Source organism: Aaosphaeria arxii (genome assembly GCF_010015735.1).
Source record: "Aaosphaeria arxii CBS 175.79 unplaced genomic scaffold BU24scaffold_12, whole genome shotgun sequence".
NCBI classification, from domain to species: domain Eukaryota; kingdom Fungi; phylum Ascomycota; class Dothideomycetes; order Pleosporales; genus Aaosphaeria; species Aaosphaeria arxii.
This window is the reverse complement of record NW_022983485.1, coordinates 809,834-828,875: the sequence shown is the minus strand read 5'-3', so window position 1 is coordinate 828,875 and position 19,042 is coordinate 809,834. Positions and strand designations below refer to the sequence as shown.

The window sequence follows — 19,042 nt, the reverse complement described above, 5'->3', positions numbered from 1 at the left end:
GCTCGGTTCGGAAACCAGTGAATGCATTAGCGCTGGCACGGACCTCCAGATCTCTAGAACATCAGATCATTCAGTCGCAAACATTTCAGCCTTGCCTATAGTACAACAACCGTCAATCATCCACCGAATCACACAGCACCATCAAGCTAGCTCACGTCGCGTCACCATCTGCTTCAGTCCTTCACCGGAAAATCATAAAAGCGTAGAGATCCTACCTTTCTTGGGAGCCGAGTTTACCATAGTTGAATCCTTTCACACATGGCATCGGATACACAGCCCCTCGCCCACGCACTCTTGCAGCGCGCACTTCCACCAGAAGCTGCAGACCGATATTACGAAGAGCGCGTGGTCAGGCGAACCTTGTTCCTACGACCGACGTCACCAGAGCCATCCGCGCGCGCGACACGCCGGCGCATTCTGAACGAGAAGAAGGAGAAAGCGAAGAAGCGCAAGAACCTGAAGCCGCGTCCTCTCTCGGCTGCGAAGAAGAGACAACTGGGACTATCCGAAATACCGAAGGAACAGCGGAAATGGGCAATATATGAGCCGCTACACAACTTGTGGCTAGGGTACATGAAAGAGATACTTGGGCTGCAGGGGGTAGCGTCGGGGGAAAAGAAGTCTCATGTGCATGTGGATCATGCCGGCGCAATGATTGGGAGTGCCGATATGCACGGCGCAATGCTGGAGGTCGTAAGGAGTCGATGTGTCAGTCGGGTGGGCTTGAAGGGTATTGTGGTGAGGGATTCACAACATGTGTTTGAGATCATTACAAAAGGCAATGTCTTGAAGAGTAAGTTTTTCTCCTGTGCACACATGTTGGTAACAACTACTGACCATGAAAAGCAATACCGAAAGAACACACCATATACCGGATGGAGATCCCTCTCGAAGCTGCAGAGAATGTCGAAACACCCCGACCACTAGTCTTCGAAATCAATGGCGAACAATTCCAGAACCGCGCGCCTGATCGAGCGAATAAGAAATACAAGATGCATTACCAGCCAGATCGTTGAACATTCGACGGCGCGTTCGATCTCGCTCTTGTTCTTTGCGCCGCGCAAGACGCGTGCCTGGCTCCTTGGAAAAACGCCCAACGGACTGAGGCTGAGCCAGCTCAGGACTTCGTATATCGCATTCAGAGCAGCCACCCAGTATCCGCAAAACGCATGCTAGATATATGCGGACCGTGTTCGACGAAAGAAATTGTCCTGACCCTAATAGCGTCAAGCCTGTCTCGCCCGATGTCATACCATATATAGAAAGACGCTGTACCGGCGACACAGCCATCTTGGTACACGCAATCCAGCGTTGGCAGCCAGTCGCAACAAAGCGAACTACGCAGAAGCAGAAGTGGGAGGAAGAATGAATTCAAAGAAGAATCATGGACAGAATAGCAGCACAACAAGTTCCCATCCGCTGATGCGCCTTGCGCCATCATCAGAGGGGGATGGATGGATATCACGGACACAAATCATTGCTATGACTGAGCTTGAAATTGGTCATCTATCTATCTCATACACATGCCGCCAAACACATAGCATAATCCCATACATCATCAACCAAGCACATACGGCTTTGCGCCCTCTCCGAACAACAGATGGGGTTTCCTAGCCGCTAGATCTAGTATCGTCTGCGCAAACACAGAGTTAGCCCACGCGAACCAACTCCTCGTGTAGTCCCTCCCGTAGTCCACATTCACACTCTCATGAATCAAGCCATTCTTGCTCACGTTCTTAACGAGGTTCAGACACTTCGCGATCTCGTCGTCGTTGTCGCTAGTCATAGCCTGCGTGAGAACGCTCATAGGCCACGCGTGCTGGAGCCCGATATGCGGGCCGCCGATGCCGTGGAAGGCGGGGCCCTTGAGGTAGTAAGGGTTTCCGTTCTTCGCGAGGATCATCTTGCGGGTGTTCTGGTAGACTTCGTTGTCTGTGGAGACGAAGCCTAGGAGGGGGAGCGCGAGGAGCGAGGGCAAGTTAGCGTCGTCCATGATGATGTGGGAGCCGAAACCATCGACTTCGAAGGCGAAGACTTTGCCGTAGGTCTTGTGCTGCACGACGCCGTGCTCCCAGACGCCGGCTGCGATGGTTTCGCCCCAGGTTTGGAGGGTTGAGGCGAGTTTCTTGCTGCCGGATTTGTGGAGGATTTCCGCGCAGCGTTTGAGTTCCACGCTTATCATGGCGTTGGCGGGGATGAAGAAGCCGAGGATGGTGGCATCGTCGCTGGGGCGGAAGGCACTGCGGACAAGGCCGGTGCCGGCGTTGAGGGGGTTGCCTCGTCCTCCTAGACTGAGTGTCTCGGTGCCCGCGTTGGTCTGGCGCTGGAAGGAGTATTCGTTGTGGTCCAAAGCACCTGTCTCTGGATCGAAAGTAGGTCGAGACTGCTCGGAGAGCGTCTCGATAAGTGTGTTCAGTGCTTTGCCCCAGCGGTGAGTGATGAACTCGGTAGAGCCGGTGTGATTGTAGAATTCATTCGAAAGTCGAAGGAAATGGGCAAGAGAATCTAGTTCGTACTTGCATTCGAAGACGAACGAGTTCTCGTACGCAGGATGTACGGTGTCTCCGTCGCCCTGGTAGGTTGGCTGGAGGCCACTGGGTCCGGGAGGTTGAAAGGCGTTGCAATACGGAGAGCCGATAACGTACTCCGCCTGTGTGTTGATCGCTCCAAGAATCAAGTTGTGAATGGCCTTGTCTTGCTTTGCCAATGATTGGTACTGGGCGAGCTGGTTCGTGGAATCCCGCAGCCATTCTGCGTTGATATCTCCAGTGACAATGAAACTTTGTGGTCCCTTCCAAGCATCCTCGCTCCATGTCTGCTTGATCTTGTGCTTCGGCTTTTGCTTCTCTGTGCCATCGACGTGCCACCGGACCGTCGTGTCGAGTGTGTTGGGGAATGCATTCTCGAATATACGAGCGAGGTCCTTGTCCAGAAGCTTCTCGTTGAAGTCTTCTATCACCTTCTCGACGAGCGGCGACTCGAATGTCCGACAATACTTATGGGGTCGTTGGAAAGGAAGTCCGAGGGGACCATCGCTGAGTGGAGGACTTCGGTGTGTTAGCACGCAGGGTAACACTGGATGAACTTTTAAGTTGTCTTACTGGGGTCGCGTAGCATAATGGGTATAATCCGGACATGCAGCCTTGTATTTGAGAGGATCTATATGTCCTGGTAATGGTTCTTGCCAATCACCGACCTGGGCAAGGGCGGGCGTAGGTAGAGAGGAGAGGACAGCGGATAGGAGGCCCAGGCAGGCAATTGATTCAGATCTGTACTTCATGGTCTCGTAGTAGAATCGCTGGGCGTCGCCCTTAGGAGTCTGTAAATGTTCTTATAAATGTGTGGGGTATCAAATAGCCTGAGGAACGATGGATGTAAGGAATGTGCGGCAGTCAAGTCGCGCAAAGACGTAGGTTCAACGAGGGAGGATCGTTAGCATGTCTTCTGCTCATCTGTACATGTGAGTACCCGTGGGTGCGGTCGACGCTTGCAACATATAAGATGTTGAGGAGAAAAGACAAGTTTCACAGGTTGGTGCTGATCCATTCGTATTGCCGTTGGTCGAGCTTGGAGGTAAGATGTGGTGGCCCTAGCTCCGGCAGCGCACTCTGGGAGATCGACAGGTGGCTTTACCATCAACGGACTTCTGCATGTTACACACTCATTCGTTCAATATGAGATAATAAGGTGTTGGGTTCTATGCGATTAATGCTGCCTTTGGTTCCTCGCGAACCGTACCAGCCCAGCATACCATGTATTATGTTTTGCAACTTTCATAGCGGGTTTGACGGTAGTGTCAATACCAGGTACCAGGGTCCTGCTATAAAGCCACCAGTGGTAACACCCACCACATTCCACCCTTCACCGCACAGAGAGAGATGTGCTCCAAGATCTTGGGAAAGTATACCAAGGCATGGAAGGGTCTCCGTGTAGACTGTTTCCACCGGGTATTGGCTGACCTGGAAACCCTTACTGAGATGCCCAAAATGGAAGGTCTCTCTTGGGTACAAGTACTTGCCCAAAAATCCTCGTGAATTTCAGAAACACAAGAAAATGGCGTTCGAATACCAAAACAATTCGTCCGTAGACCATATTCTATCATCGTGTTCTGATGAGACTCTCATTTTCCCCGGGACTTCGCACCCAAGACTTCATTCCACAAGGAGGAGTATATGCTCTTTCAGCAATTCTCAAGAATCTCAGACATGTGGAATGGGTGATACACTGACTTCATAATTCTCCTTCGAGTCCTAGCCATCTATGACTTTAGTCTGGAAAGCGAGCTAGATTTGCTGTAGATGTAACATTCTTGCAAATTGAATCAACCGTCTCTATAAATCCAGAGGAAGCTTCATTCGTTTACATACCTTGATGTTGCTGAGCAATAATATGATGAACTTTTCCCTTTCTTGATTTACGTGACCAATCAGTCATGTCTTCCAGTAATTACAGAGAACTATTATCTCATGCCAAAATAAGAGTAGGAGATGAAGAACCCCGAAAGAGCCAGAATTATATCCAAAAATGTAAGAAAGATCTCTGTACGCATACGCTAGCCCAAAACAGTAATCAGCTGGGATACCTGGAACCATTCTCAACATTGAGAATTGAATAGAAAGCAACTACTGGCTTGTATTCAAAGCATCATCTATTGGGATTATTATCATTCAAATTACAAGATTATCGTGGCCCTTGGGGGTTGTGTGGACGTTGCTATCCAGATCAGTTCGAGGAAGCTCCGCACCAACCACAGTGCAAGACCTCCGAGCTTCTTCTTTCAACTTCATCGCAAACAACATTTCTCCTCCATACCACCCACTTCAACCCCGCCATAACATTCATTTTCTCGAGACCAGAACAACATACAGTTCACATTTCCCATACTAATTCCTGTTAGCAGTGACTTCTATCCACAAAGCAATCTCAGCGCGCAGCGCTTCCTAGCTGCTCTCCCGCTTCGCACATCCAGACAACCACAACACCACCATGTTGTCGCTCCCAGGCCTCAACCTAGCCGCACCCTCCTCCGAACCCACCACAACCTCCAGCGCGACTCTAGCGCGCCCACAAGACCTCCCCGCCAATACTGAGTACCGCTTCGAAGTCGCCTTCAACCGGACGCTGAGCATAAAGCTCGTGACCGGCACAGCAGAGCTCTTCGGCACCGAACTCGCGCCCTCCTCAGCATACACGTTCACGGGCACAAAGGCTGCGATATACACATGGCACGGCTGCAAGCTCGAAGTGACGGGTGAGGTGGAGAGCGAATACATCGCCGAGGAGACGCAGATGACGAGCTATGCGAATGCGCATTTCGCGCTGGAAGAGCTGAGGGAGAGGGCCATGTCAGCGACGCATAACGGCAGCGCAGACCTCCATGGCGGGCCGAGGGTGCTGGTGGTTGGACCTGAGAACTCAGGGAAGACGAGCGTGGTCAAGATATTGACTGCGTATGCGGTCAAGATGGGACACCAGCCCATTGTCCTGAACCTCGATCCCAAGCAAGGCTTCCTCGGCGTCCCTGGTGCGTTCTCAGCTGCAGCGTTCTCCAGCATCATCGACATTGAGGAGGGATGGGGCAGCTCGCCGATATCAGGCCCGAGTCCGATTCCGGTGAAGATGCCGCTCGTATATCATTACGGCCTGGCGAACACTGAGGACGGTGCTGGACAGAAGCTGTTCAGGCCGTTGGTGACGAGGATGGCGCTCGCGGTCACGAGTCGGTTGGAGGAGGACAGCACGGCGAAACAGGCTGGCTTCATTGTAGATTCCCCGGCTTCCATTGCTCAAGGCAAGGCGGGCGTTTACGAGAACATAGAGCATATAGTGTCTGAGTTTTCAAGTATGTGTGATGTTGACGATTCCTTCCTTCTTTCGCCTATCAACCCTCTATATATCCTCGACCCAACCCTCCCATGTCCCCTCCCCACAGGTCGAAACCGTCATACCACTCCCCTCACAATCGCATAAGCTAACAACCCCCCTCCAGTAAACGTCGTCTTCGTCCTTGGCAGCGAACGCCTCTACTCAGACCTCCAACGCAAATACACGGCCCGCGACCCCAGCGACCCCGTCCACGTCATCCGCCTCGACAAGACTGGCGGCGCCGTCGCGCGCGACGAATCCTACATGAAGTCCCTCCGACAGGCGCAGATCCGCGAGTACTTCTTCGGCACGGGAGACAACACCCTAGGTCCCCATTCGCACATGGCCGACTTCGCAGACTTGAATCTGTTTAGGATCGTTGATCCGGCAGAGTCGACGGCAAGTGCGCCGGCAGGGGATGAGTATGATATTTATGGGACGGGGGCGGGTGTGGGGTCGATATATGAGAGGGTGACGCCGTCGTCGTCGATACAGAATTCGCTGTTGGCGGTGACGACGGCGTCGGCGAACGAGCCGCAGGATAGTATTAGAGATTCGAGCGTGAAGGGGTATATTTATGTGGCGGATGTGGATGAGGCGAAGAGGAAGGTGAGGTTGTTGTCGCCGCAGGCTGGGCAGACGCCTTCGACGGCGATTTTGTTGGGGTCTTTCCCGGAGGATGTTCCTGGGCTTGTGAGCTGATTGAATTCACTTGCGGGGTATGGGGGTGGTAGTGTCCATCTAGGCTGGGTGCAGTCTATAGATGCATAGTTGATTTCAATGGGTATATAGCTAGGTATGTTCAGGCTATGCCAAATATATGATCAATCCGAAGCTACGAGCTTCCGCGTCTATGTCTACTCAAGATCCTTCTCAACTTTATTCAACAGATCCTCCAAAATGGTGGCAGTGCTCCTAATTCCCTTGATGGCGTTCTCATCAGGGCCCTTGCCAGGATGGAACGAAGCATGTGCGAAATCGATCATCTTGACAGCGGCAAGCTTGGGCAGGTCGTCCTCGTCGTCCTCTTCGCCTGACGGTTCGGCATCCGGGTTGGTGAGGAACAACTTGGTCTTCTCATATTCCTCCAAGTCACCCTCATACACCAAGAGGATACTGGCGGAGTACATCCTGCTCTCCTTTTTCTCGAAAGCCTTCTGGATGTCTTTGACTTCGCCGAGGAAGTAAGAAAGCACCTCACGGGCTCTCTCAAGCTCGGCCTTTGACTTTCCCTGCGGCAAGACGTATGCCCAGAAGCCGTCGTTGACATCCTCCTGGTTGAACTTTCGTCCGTACATCTTGTTGTAGACCGTAAAACTACCGTCATTTTCCGCGAACTCCTTCAAATCATCACTTAGGGCCGGTGCCTTCTCGCCGACATACGTTCTCATGCCCGCAATTCGGAAGTTCAAGCTTCCACTTGTGGTCTTCGCTGCAACCTCATCTAATCGCCTCCTCTTATCTTCACTAGCTCCCTCGTCCCACAGTTGTGCGCCGAGCTTGAGGTCGAGGACATTTGGTTTCTTGAATCCGTGCGTAATGTTCTCGAGCACAATGTGCAGATCGGTATCCAGCTTTTTACCGTGCAACCGCTCCAATGCTCCAGATGCTGTCTGTATAAATCCAGAATCATTGGCAGCATCTGCTGCCTTGTCGCCAGAGAGGGACAGAGTGCCCATGAAGGTTGGGAGATGAGGAGCGAGGTCGGGGTGGTTTGCAGCGACGGCCTCGTAGAAGTCGACTTCAGGTCGGGTACAGGGCTTCACGACGACAGCGCCTGAGGCATCAGAGAGGACGCCATCGCTGAAGGGTGTAGTTAGTGTCTGAGCAACGTTGCGACGCTGGAATCATGATGGTGAGGTCGACTTACTGTCCTGCAGCGGCATTGCCGAATGCTTGGAGGGAGGAGGGGTCGAACTCTTTCTTGGCCATGATAGAAGCAGGACTATGTATAGATATAATTTATTTAGATCTTGAAGTAGAAATTCGTAGGACTTTATAGCAATTGCTGGTAGCAGCAGACGACAAGTGAGGCGTTGATGTCGGGGCTAAACTGGGGGAGCGAAGGCTGAAAGTGGCGGCGGGGCGAACAATTGCGGCCCTGGAGAAAAGAAAGCGGGATATGCCAAGCTATGAGAGTAAGATAGAATCGAAAAGGGAAGAAACTCCGAGCTGAAGGATTTGTTGTTTGAGGATTGTTGTCGGTTACAGCTGAGCGGGCGGGTAGGTTATGCCTCAGGTACTTAATGGGAGCTGTTGACATGCCCCCGCCTTAGCCCCCACTCGTTCCAACCGTCTTCCCCAAACGGGTAAGAATGAAGGGTTCATGTTTATATAAACCATCTCGCTCCAACTCTATGTGAACCTCGATCTATACAAAACTCAGAAAGGAGTTATGCCCACACTGGCGGAGTATTCAATCATACTTCAGAGTGATTCAACGTCTACCAAGAAAAGACAACTTCACTATACATTGATGATCACGCGCTTCACTGCCTGTTCACTTCACTAACAAACTCTCATTTACTCACTTGCCATACAATAGTAGAAGCAAACAATTCACACCGCCTATACTGTCTGCTGACAATCAATCACCTGGTCTGCTGGTAAGAGCAGCTCTTCCCCCGAACACTATATAGTTCCACCGTGAACATGGCTCTTCTCATTTTAACAACAACACCTTCGTTTCACATACAACCTACACTGAATCACCACGACCCGATTAGAATAGACTCTCTACCCATAGCAATGACAGACACTCCAGACTCAATGGAGGTTGAAAACCACCCGCCTTCCGCTTTGGAGCAGAAAGCAGAAGTGGAGATGGAGAAGCCGCCAATGGTGAAAACTGGCGATGGAGAGCCAGAAGCAGAGCACCCCGATGCACCACGAGTGCGACAACAGGTACGAACACACACTGACAGTCAAGAGCGTTGTCAACCATGATAGCCTAACAGTCGTATAGGTCGAGTATTATTTCTCCGACGAGAACCTCCCCACTGATCTCCACCTGCTCCAATGCTGTGGAGGTCGCGAGAACCTCCCGGTATCTATCAGCCGGATCAGAGGCTTCAAGAAGATGCGGCAGTTCAAGAACAAGAAGATGGTAGTCGACGCGCTTCGAAAGAGCGCCTTTCTCACAGTGACCGAGGACGGAAAGGGTATCAAGCGCAAGATCCCTCTCATCGGGAAGTGTCTCCTCGATCCAGACTTCCACTCCCAGGATTCAGAAGACGATGAGATTGCGTACGATCCTCGGACCAAGAGGCCTATTCAGCACCCTGTTCCCCTCATCTCGCAGGCTAAGAAGGGCCTCCCTCCCGGTGTAAGTAAGGCCATGCTGAAGCCAACGGGATTTGAAGATGGCTACGTCGAAGGGCCCCTCCCACCAGCCGAAGCCGAAGAAGAGGAGGCGATGTATGATCCCGGTAAGCCGTTCATTGAACGCATCGAACTTGCCATCCAGCGCTTCAAGCAGAAACGCCGAATGCACGAGATATACGCCAAAGTATTTGCAAAATGGATGAAGTTTGGAGGGGTGGACAACGATCCGAAAATTTTCGGCGGTTTGTCGAGACAGGAAATGAAGAGCATGAACGCTGAAGAGATTGCGCGAGCTACGGCGACATACGTGGTACCTTGGGATCGTACAGACGAGAGCAAGTGGGATGTTGACTTTCTTGGGGTGGCCGAGGGATTCTTGTACATTGCCAGCTTCTCTATGGACTATGCATCTACTAACAGTTTCCAGGTCTTCTTACTATCCTGACTACTTTGGCTACGATCGCAAGAGCATCAAGACAGCTAGCCAAGTCCTCCGGTCATTCTTCCAGTATCTCCTCTTCCACCGAGTCTGCCCAGAGTACCAAAACGATCTCCTCCTTGCACGCGCAATCTGCGACAAGGCCGAACAAGAGCTGCCGTTGGTTGACGCAGCCGGACTCCTCCTTCCCGGCGAATTCAATCAAGCCGCAAGTACCATTTTCGGAGGACACCATGCCAACACATACGCCGGGAATGCAGAATGGCTAACCGAGGAAGAACGCGAGAGCTTCGCAGACTGCGGCATGCGAAAAGAGCAGGCACTCATCACATTCAAAACCGCCGTAGCCATTTACGGGACCGACGAGCAGTTCGACCTCCTTGAGCGTTCCGGTCAAGACCTCGCACACTTCAAGACCATCAAGTCGGAGGAATTGAACTTGCAGATAGTGAGGAAAGAAGCCTCCACCCCCGAGTTCCAGAAGTACTACGACCAGCAGAACAAGCAGTGGAAAGACAAGCTCGTCCTCCACCCCCTCGGAAAACTGATCTGCCAAATCGTCACCATCAACCGCAACGAGCAATACGACCTGCCAGACGGCGTCCAAGTGAAACCTTCCCGGGATGCCGGCGACGTCATCGAGTTCTGGATCGAGGACAAAGTCCTAGACGGATGCTTCGAGGGCATGAAGATGTCTGCCGTCGTCAACACCATCACGGGCGGCTTCGTGGTCCTGGACCAAGTGCAGAAGATCATGTGTTCCTTCTACAAGTGGCTCCCCAACGAGCTGTGGATGATGAACAAGCCCAAGGCGCTCAGGATCATCAAGAAAGGAATGTTCGAGCTCGAGGCACAGAAGGCTAAAGACGCCACTGACGGAAAAGAGGGAGGAGCCGCGGAGGATCAGGTCGAGCAGGGGGGTATGAGCGATGACAGTGAGGGGTAGTCAGACAGGTAGGCAGGCCAGTGTGTAGATGGCCTCACAGAGAGATGACTTGTCTCGACTACATTCTCTCTCCCCTATCTTCCGCATCTCCCCGAAGCAGTCTGAGAATAAAGCAGCCCTCCATCGAAAGACAACTCTAGTCAACTTCAGTAGCTCGAGCACACTTCAAGCGAAGATGAGATCTTTTGAATGATTGATAACAATGATTGATGATGAAGTTCCTTTTGTGAGGCAGGCTTGAGATGTCAAGTAGAGATGCCATTCTCGTTTGCTACCCGGGGTTTATATAGTTATCTACTTGCATACAAATTGGCATGAGCGAGAGTGTATGTGCACGTCTGTTTACAACGGGCACAGTAGAATGGAGAAGGGGAAGACGGGTACGGTAGACCGTGAGAAATTTTTGTGTGCGGTGATTGCTGGGTGTTCGGCCGCGGGCCATGGGTGTGAATGGACATGTGTAGCTGTGGCCGCACAGATGAAATAGCGCGTATAGGGCTGCATATGGTATTCGTGCGTAGGGCTGCAGATGGGATGCAGGTCTCTGATTACGCGGACCTGTGAGAAAGAGAACATAGGCAGATGGGATGGAACAATTTGTCAGTCAGATGAGAGTAGAGAAACACAGTTAGTCAGTCAGTCAGTCAGTCAGTCAGTCCGGTCAGAGGCATTTCAACATGTGTATACGCCCGAATGTCCCCATATACAATACAACGGTGCATGTACGAAAATAATAACTATGGGATTCCACGATGCTGATAGGCCAGGACCAATCAGACTGGGACCAGAATAGGAAATATGAGCTACAGTAGAAGCGTGTAAGATGAATCGGACATTAGTTACGGTTCCCCAGTTGAAGCTGTGTAATGGCCGTGCACTGTGCGCTCTGTGGGCGCTGGAAGCCTGGCGATGGATGTTGTAGACTATGTAGGGAGCGGGTGCAGATCCTTCGGGTGCATGTCTCAGAGACATGCACCCGATGATAGGTCAGGAATATTAAAGATGCCGTTAGGAACATTACATTCTAAGGAATTGGTGATGTGAGCCGTGGGGCATGCCATGCGTAAACGGGGTCCCGGGAAGGATCAATGTTGATATGCACCCGTGTGAATGGAACGGCTCTGAGACCTATTGCCGCGGCTTTTGCCTTCCTAGCCCAAGCAATTGTACTCAAGATGATGACCGAGCGTTTCGATGGGCGTTCCACGAGTAGCTGAGGAGCCATGGAAGAGGAAAGGTTACAGTAATAATTCTAATGAATTGTGTAAGGCAAGAGAACTGCTGGGATCAAGTTGCAGACATGGGCCCAGTAGGTGCGTGCAAATCTACTCTGCAGTGTTCGCATCCACCAACGTCTTTAGCTGCATACGCTGGCCATGTGGCAGCTCGAGAGCACCCTTTGACAACAGACTCCTTGAATTTCCATGCCTAGTCCAAAGCCAAGTTCCAGCTTTCTTACTTTGACTGGACGAGAAAAGCAGCCTGAGATTCAACCTCGCGGGTTAAAATATACCAGTAACAGGGTACTGGTATTCTTAATACCCGCTGCTAGTCCAGACTGGGCCTACGAGGGTAAGAGAACGACATTCACACCAGGTCATACGGTGCTTCCCCTTCATGCACCTCTAGATCAAGGGAAGTCAGAATAGAGATACACAGTCAGCTACAATAGCTCGCTTAGAAAAGGTGTCGGGTATACCCGACGAGCTAACCTAGGAAGGGGTTGTTACATACCGCTTTTTGCAGTATCAAGGGCTACAGTAATCGAGGAAGATGCGAACAAGACGCTCAGGCATCCCAGCCACAGCACCGGTCTGACTTATTACTCGTCACATGCCTACAATATCTTGCCACACGCTTCTTCTTCTATACCTCTACCATCTTGAAACTGCTTGCAAAAGGCGTAGTCCCCAGCTGGTAAGCCGGGGACAATGTACCTCCGTATTACTTACTCACTGCTTCCTACGAAGCCAAGCGCCTACAACGATCAAGGAACATGAGAAGAAGATAATATTGATCCCTCTCTTGTCTTGTACCCGTTTACACATTGCTGGTGCCCCAGTCATATCCTTATCAACAATTAACCCTTTTGACGACATAAGCAGAGTCATTTACTATCAAACCTCGTAACGCATTTCTTCTTCTATACCTACTCCTATACCTATACCTACAACATCTCGACATGGCGCATCATAGCTTCCTATTCTCACAAACATACCTAAACCAGCCATATCACAACCCGTTTCCTCTCTCACCAAGACTCATCGCTTCTATTGAAATTCAGCCCGACCCTCCCAACCAAGCAAGATAACGCCAAACACACACACACACACACACACACACACACACACACACACACACACACACACACACAAACTTCAACGCTTGATCAACCCGTCCACAGTAGTTGGAAAGGGTGGGTGGTATTTCGTGAACAAGACCACACACATCCCAAGCACCGAACACTTAAGCCTAACCGTAACTACAACTACCTATGTAAAGCGTGCCAGCGCCAAATACAAACGACACGGCGTTCGCTGCGTCACTGTACGCGCTGGGGAAGAGCTCAGACGAGTGACATGGAGTTTGACATAAGTCGAAGGAGGGGGGGGAAGGGATTGTGATGTCTGTACCCTATTTTGCTCATGGTACTCATATAGTAATAACCTTTCATACCGCCCTCCTCGTCGTCGGGCGGCAGGTAGACCCTCGCTACCCTTCGTGCGTGATGACGGCGGGAGGAAAGGCCCGCTGATCTACACCAGGGGGGGAGGGATTCGGGAAACGTAGTGCTTACCACCGTTCAGCACGGTGCACACTTCCGAATCCTTGTGCTCAATCAATCATTCATTCATTCATTCATTCATTCATTCATTCATTCATTCAGTCACTTATTCGTTCGTTCTTTGGACACGATTGTACCATTGAAACCCATGTTCTCTCATTCTGCGTCAAGATTCCCGAGGATAGCTTTGAATCTACAAATTTGGAGAATAGAAGAGCAGGTTACCTTACATATGCCAGTATACGAACGGAAAAATTGGCGAAGAAGAAAGAAAAAAAAAGCTGATTTCCGCATGTGATGCTGTGTGCTGCTGTGCTGTTTGCATAGTTCCTCCATTTGATAAAAACAGGCAACCAAAGAAGAATGGAGTTGAAGTTGAAAGAAGAAGAGGAAGAGAAGGTAAGTAAGTAATTTGCTTGCAACCCCCATAGAATTGATTGTGCGCCTTTGGAAAATACCGCCATCCCTGACAAACGACATTGATGAAGGGAAAGAAAAGGGAAGATCCCGTGACATACAACATATCGTGTCCTCAGTTTGCGGTTGGAGAAAAAAAAGAACTGATAGAAAAGCAAGGCCTTTGGTGGGGAAAACACCTGTCCCTAAATGCCGTGTGCAAAGGTAGTAGTGCTGTGATGATATGTGCGAAGATGTGCACGCACATAAGCACCCACAGCCAGGAGAGAGAGAAAAAATCGTGACAAATACCCATATCATACCGTCGTTAAATCGTGTCATGCTGAACCAGAAGAAGAAGAAAAAAAAAAAGAATCCCAGGTGGGTTGGCTGGGAAATCACCTCGAATAAGGTTTGTTCATAAGGGCGATCTCCCTGGAGACGGTAGCCCATTCGAGCTCGCGGCGGAGAGGCTCGTTGCGTCGCAGACGCTGGTACTCCTCCCATTTGAGGAGTTCGTAGGTGAATCGGAGATGTGGTTGGATGATGACATTCAGTCGGCGCGCTCGAACAAAGCAACTACGCCAGGTGAGCAAACCGAACGGTCTTGTCGTTCGTCGCCGAGGCGGGAATTGACTTACTAGGCACGGGGGAACGAAAGACCCAGTTCGTTCATGACTTCGGCAATGCATATGGTTGCGGATCGAGAGACTCCCACTCGACAATGCACGAGGGTGGCTCCGCCTTCGAGTTTCCCATCTTCTGTCGTGAGGTTAGCGTGATGAATATATACATTCGTTATGGGCACTCTTACCAATAAACTTCAAACAACGCCCGAAATCATCCCAGAGCGGATCAACGCCATTGTCTTGGACTCTGTCGATGAGCATGAGATTCTCATCTGGCCAGTCCAAATCTCTCTTCATCTCGTCGGTCCATGATAGTGATTCGCCAACACTGAGAATTCTGGTAATGCCTAGTTCGCGTAGTAATTCTGGGTTATTGGCGTGTCCGAGATTCCCCAAATACATGTAAGGAAGAATCCTGCTCGGCAGACTGCCGTCGATGCGCGACATCCACTTCGGCGCCTGCATGGTGATGATGTTTCCCTGGAATTTCGGCGACGCTTGGAGGATTCGGGGTTGAATTTGCGTCAGCAGCGCAACGTCGGAGGGATACGCAAAGAAGTTACGACCCTTATCCCGATGCATCTGAACCCATGCCTGGTCAGCGGAGAGGCCCTCGGCATACATGAAATAAGCCAGAGCCAACATCGTAGTCTCTGTATAGCCGTCCGTGCAGTGGATGAGAAACTTTCGAGATCGAACGATGTCGTCCAGTGCAATTGCTTCGTCCTCCTTGCTATCTCTCCGTTTCAGAATATCGGATGCGTGTGGATTGGCCAAATCATAGATCCATTTGCACATGGCGAGGAGTCCGTCGACTTCGGAATGAGACCAGGTTGGGGGCATGATACTACCGGAGGAAGGGAACTCAATGTGCATCGGACCGTCTTGCACACTTTGGATCGAGTTCCGCCACTCCGTGAGACATCTGCTGTCCGGGATGTGTGCGAGGTCACTGGCCTCTATGAGGATATCGAAATCACTTTCTGTCGTGTTCGGGTCCAGCGTTGGGTCGGGCGTTGGTCCAAGATACACATTGTTACTGATCTCGGCTGCCTTGGACATGGAACTCATCTCATACCGTTCCCAGTAGACTGTTTGTCCGTTAATTTCTGCATAATTGCAATGTGATTTAATTGAGATACTTACAGAAATCTGCGACATGTCCGGTCATGCCGCCCGCGGCATCTACGGCGACTAGTTCAGGATGTGCTTCTTGTACATGGGCAAAGGTATCTAGAGATGTCAGCAACTAGCATCATAGTAACATATGAGATATCCTACCTGAGAGCATGAACGTATTGAACAACCCACGAGGCAGCCCGTTCCTTGCCTCGTATTGTCTCTGAGCCTTGGAGATGCGCTTTGCGAGGGCGACTGTGTCGGGCAGAGGGGTTTTGTCATCGCCGTACACGATGATGTCGGAGACCATGGCCAATTTGCAAGCCTGAATATGGAAGTTACGAACGGAGAAGCCGTCTTTGGGGTCGCACTCGATGAAAGTGTTGGAGTCTTTGGTGGGACACAACAATTCCTCGGGGGAGATCGCACCCTTCAATTTTGACGAGGTCAAGTCTCCGCCAGTCTTGACGAGCGTGACGCTACGAATGCATAGCGGTACCTTCCGTACGCTCTTCCGTCGCGAGGTGAAGAAGGCAAGTTGGATCTGGTTGTCGGCGTGCAAGCCGTGCAGCCATGGGAATACCTGCTCTGGGTTGGGCAATGGCTGCGTCGCAGTATGCTCGATTGCCTCAGCCATCTTCTGCGCATCGATCGTCCATAATGGAGGATCGTGCGAGTATTGGGTGCAGTGCAAGTTCGGCGGATAGGTCACGGCGGTGGTCTCGATGATGTTGTTCTTGGTTGGCGGCGAGGAAGGTGGGGTTTGAAGACCACGAGCAGGAATTGGACCTGGCGGGCATACTGGAATGTGTTTGTTGGGAATGGCTGCAGGAGTGCCACGAGTAGAAGTATTTAGAGAGATGTGGTGTGGTGGAGGCGTGGAGGAGCGACTCGTTATGGCAGGCGGGCGCGCGAGGACGGCAGCCATGGTGGAGAAGGTTGACTTCGATTGCGACGATGACGAGGATGGGGAGGTGAACGTGGTGTGTGTTGAAGGCACACCACGATTGTCGTGATTCTGGTCAAAAGAAAAAAGAAAGAGCGAAGGATCCGCGAGTGTATCTGGTTGTGCTCGGAGGAATAATAATTATATCAGGTCTCTCTATCGTATCTTCAGGCCGGGGTTGTGAACTTGTGATGGAGGGAAGTGGAGATATAGGTGGGGTTTCGGCAACCTTCCCGATGCAAAGGGAATGCAAGTGGGTGGAGGAGGAGGAGGGGGATCAAGCCGTTAGCGGTGCTGATGGTGGCTTTGGCGCTGGCTTTGACTTTGGCGGACTTGCGCTTCGGTGGGCTTTAGGTGAGATGGAGAGATACGAATGGTGAGTAGTCGCGCGGTGGTAGTGCTGAATATAGCAGTAGTTCTGGACTGTATTTGTCTGACTGCCCGTTTAGCACGAGGAGGCGGATGGCTGGATAAACGAGGTTCTGGACTGCCTGTATGCGGCAGATAGCACGCGATGTGGGAGGAGTGGCAATTGGGGATCGCCAGGGCGTTGCGCCGTGCAGTCTGATCGGCGCAATGGACGATTTGCTGGGAGGAGGAAGTTGAAGTCTGGGGAGAATGTTGTTACGCTCTGTCGTGAAGAAGCAATTGAGTTAGTAAGGGATAGAGCCGTCCATAATTGGTGATGGTCAATCAGGTGTTTGGTGGAGTGATGGGAGTGTGCGGAGATATTGGCTTGACTCGACTCGACTAAGGAGTCGCGGATCCGTGAGGTACAGACAGAACAGACACAGATAGAGATAGAGATAAAGATAAAGAGGCGGGAGAGGAGTGGAAGAGTAGCGTACCAAACGGGTCGATCTGGCCGAGGATGGCGATCAAGCGAAGAGCATAAAGGTGTGTGTTTCAATAATGCTGGGAGCGAACAATAAGGATGGGGTGAGGCGGTCTTGGGGATTGTCGCGTATTCTATTCAGAGGGTGACGACGGAGGGTGCGACGGCGTGCGCAACGACTAGCATTGCGCTGCGATGGGTTGAGATGAGATGGGACGCGATTGCGATTGCGATTGCGATTGCAATTGCGATAAGAGGGATAGATAGGGTAGGGTAGGGTAGGGTTACGAGTGCTGGTAACTAGACGGACTCTAGAGTCTACTGTAGATACGAGTAGTTGGTGGTGGTGGTGGTGGTGGTGGTGGTGGTTGATGATTAGTACTAAGTACTCGTAGTGTTGATGGCGGAGATTGTGGAGAAATAGATAGACGGATAGATCAGATAGAACGGATAAGAGGGCTAGGCCTGCTAACTAAAGTAAGGTGACGTCTAGCTGAACGGGGAGTAGAAGGTAGAAAGGAGGAAGAGGAGGAGAAGTGTAAACAAGAGATGGGGAGAGAGAGAGAGAGAGAGATGGGAGGGGATTGAGGAATGCGACGAAGGGGAGAGGAAGAGAAAGGAGACTCGTACAGGGCGCAGATGCAGGCGCAGACTGAAGATGCAGGTGGAATGATGGGAAAGTGAGGAGGACGGATGGTGGTTGGATGGATTCGTTGTGATACAGCAGCCGTAGAAGCAGCATAAAACACATACACTACCTATAGTTACACACTCAAGCAAGCATCACACAACAGCCGTCGGCGGAATGCCATCCTTACCCTCATCCTCACCCTTGCACATAACCATACACACACACACAAATAACTACTCCGTGCAGTCACAAAGAGACACAGAATATCTACGAGTATCCAGCCTCAAAAGAAGTCATGAACTTGTTACTCCTCCAGCCATTACGAGTATGTTGACCTACCTCGGAACTATTCTTAGATTGAGTCGATTCCCGCCGGCAAAGACAGCATCATTCCCTTATCTTTTCCCTTTCCTCCCTCTCTTCGTCCTCCTACCTTGTCCTCCTACCTCGTCCTCCTACCTCGTCCTCCTCCCTCCCACCTCATCTCCATCTTTTGTCCTTTTCCTCCCTCTTTTCATTCATTGTTGTTTCAGAACAACACAACACAACATTTCCAGAAAAGGAGGGGTAACTACCTAGGTACTCGTATTATCTGGACATGTTATCGATTATCGATTACAGCGCACACACCCACACGCTTATCGGATCGCGATGATGTCTCAGCACATCATCACATCGCATCATCATATCCCCCCCTACATACATACACATAGTTACCCATACAACCACCTAGATACATACAGTAATTACTAAAGACCCTAACACCATCATCATACCTAGCAAGCGAACCGCCCAGACGAGGGAAGAGGGGAAGGGGAAGGGGGAGACAACGACTAGACGAGAACCTAGACCGAACAACGCAACGCTAGCCGTGCCTCTAGAGAGGAGGGACTAGCTGTTAGAGGAGAATATGTGAGATGAGGGTTTGTCGAATCATGTTGAGCGTCATTGAGATTCTTCCTTTTACTTTTATTTTGTGTCTTTTTGTTTCGCTTGTGAAAGTACATATATACGAGGGTAGGGAGGGGGATGGGGGGGTTAAGTATCACAACTCACGTCTCCCTAAGAGACACATTAAGAAACGACGAAGTAAAACAGAAAGTAATACACCAATTCACCTCCCCTAC

General features: G+C 51.0%; 6 protein-coding genes across 6 annotated transcripts; 3 read left to right on the top strand and 3 right to left on the bottom strand.

Moving 5' to 3' along the window:
* Positions 1 to 258: 258 nt before the first annotated feature.
* Positions 259 to 1,016, top strand: BU24DRAFT_436943 (RNase P/MRP, p29 subunit; the record flags this gene model as incomplete). Its single annotated transcript, XM_033530186.1, has 2 exons — positions 259 to 793; positions 847 to 1,016. The coding sequence occupies 2 exons, from the start codon at positions 259 to 261 to the stop codon at positions 1,014 to 1,016; spliced, it is 705 nt and encodes a 234-aa protein (XP_033378422.1).
* Positions 1,017 to 1,486: 470 nt separating this feature from the next.
* On the bottom strand, positions 1,487 to 3,547 carry BU24DRAFT_379419 (glycoside hydrolase family 125 protein). The gene is made up of 2 exons (XM_033524695.1): positions 3,102 to 3,547; positions 1,487 to 3,047 (listed from the first exon to the last, which is right to left on the bottom strand). Exons 1-2 carry the CDS (start codon positions 3,278 to 3,280, stop codon positions 1,559 to 1,561), a joined length of 1,668 nt encoding a protein of 555 aa, XP_033378421.1. The 5' UTR covers positions 3,281 to 3,547; the 3' UTR covers positions 1,487 to 1,558.
* Positions 3,548 to 4,899: 1,352 nt separating this feature from the next.
* Positions 4,900 to 6,659, top strand: BU24DRAFT_428119 (Clp1-domain-containing protein; the record flags this gene model as incomplete). The annotated part of the gene is made up of 2 exons (XM_033529397.1): positions 4,900 to 5,842; positions 5,990 to 6,659. Coding segments are annotated over exons 1-2 (1,429 nt in total), but the record flags the coding sequence as incomplete, so codon positions are not given.
* Positions 6,614 to 8,093, bottom strand: BU24DRAFT_428116 (inositol hexaphosphate kinase 3). Its single transcript, XM_033529396.1, has 2 exons — positions 7,736 to 8,093; positions 6,614 to 7,668 (listed from the first exon to the last, which is right to left on the bottom strand). Exons 1-2 carry the CDS (start codon positions 7,795 to 7,797, stop codon positions 6,723 to 6,725), a joined length of 1,008 nt encoding a protein of 335 aa, XP_033378419.1. The 5' UTR covers positions 7,798 to 8,093; the 3' UTR covers positions 6,614 to 6,722.
* A 520-nt stretch (positions 8,094 to 8,613) lies between these two features.
* BU24DRAFT_496872 (uncharacterized protein) lies at positions 8,614 to 10,734 on the top strand (the record flags this gene model as incomplete). Its single annotated transcript, XM_033534219.1, has 3 exons — positions 8,614 to 8,769; positions 8,831 to 9,567; positions 9,617 to 10,734. 3 exons carry the CDS (start codon positions 8,614 to 8,616, stop codon positions 10,572 to 10,574), a joined length of 1,851 nt encoding a protein of 616 aa, XP_033378418.1. The 3' UTR covers positions 10,575 to 10,734.
* A 3,283-nt stretch (positions 10,735 to 14,017) lies between these two features.
* On the bottom strand, positions 14,018 to 16,535 carry BU24DRAFT_70340 (dual specificity protein phosphatase-like protein PPS1). The gene is made up of 5 exons (XM_033534549.1): positions 15,666 to 16,535; positions 15,531 to 15,617; positions 14,570 to 15,475; positions 14,397 to 14,517; positions 14,018 to 14,334 (listed from the first exon to the last, which is right to left on the bottom strand). The coding sequence occupies exons 1-5, from the start codon at positions 16,429 to 16,431 to the stop codon at positions 14,154 to 14,156; spliced, it is 2,061 nt and encodes a 686-aa protein (XP_033378417.1). The 5' UTR covers positions 16,432 to 16,535; the 3' UTR covers positions 14,018 to 14,153.
* Positions 16,536 to 19,042: the final 2,507 nt, after the last annotated feature.

Coding starts and splice junctions, on each gene's coding strand:
- BU24DRAFT_379419 (XM_033524695.1), bottom strand. CDS start 3,280: ATGAAGTACAGATCTGAATCAATTGCCTGCCTGGGCCTCCTATCCGCT. Junction 3,048..3,101: donor CATTATGCTACGCGACCCCA/GTAAGACAACTT, acceptor AACACACCGAAG/TCCTCCACTCAGCGATGGTC.
- BU24DRAFT_428116 (XM_033529396.1), bottom strand. CDS start 7,797: ATGGCCAAGAAAGAGTTCGACCCCTCCTCCCTCCAAGCATTCGGCAAT. Junction 7,669..7,735: donor GGCAATGCCGCTGCAGGACA/GTAAGTCGACCT, acceptor TACACCCTTCAG/CGATGGCGTCCTCTCTGATG.
- BU24DRAFT_70340 (XM_033534549.1), bottom strand. CDS start 16,431: ATGGCTGCCGTCCTCGCGCGCCCGCCTGCCATAACGAGTCGCTCCTCC. Junction 15,618..15,665: donor CAATACGTTCATGCTCTCAG/GTAGGATATCTC, acceptor TGACATCTCTAG/ATACCTTTGCCCATGTACAA. Junction 14,518..14,569: donor GCGTTGTTTGAAGTTTATTG/GTAAGAGTGCCC, acceptor ACCTCACGACAG/AAGATGGGAAACTCGAAGGC.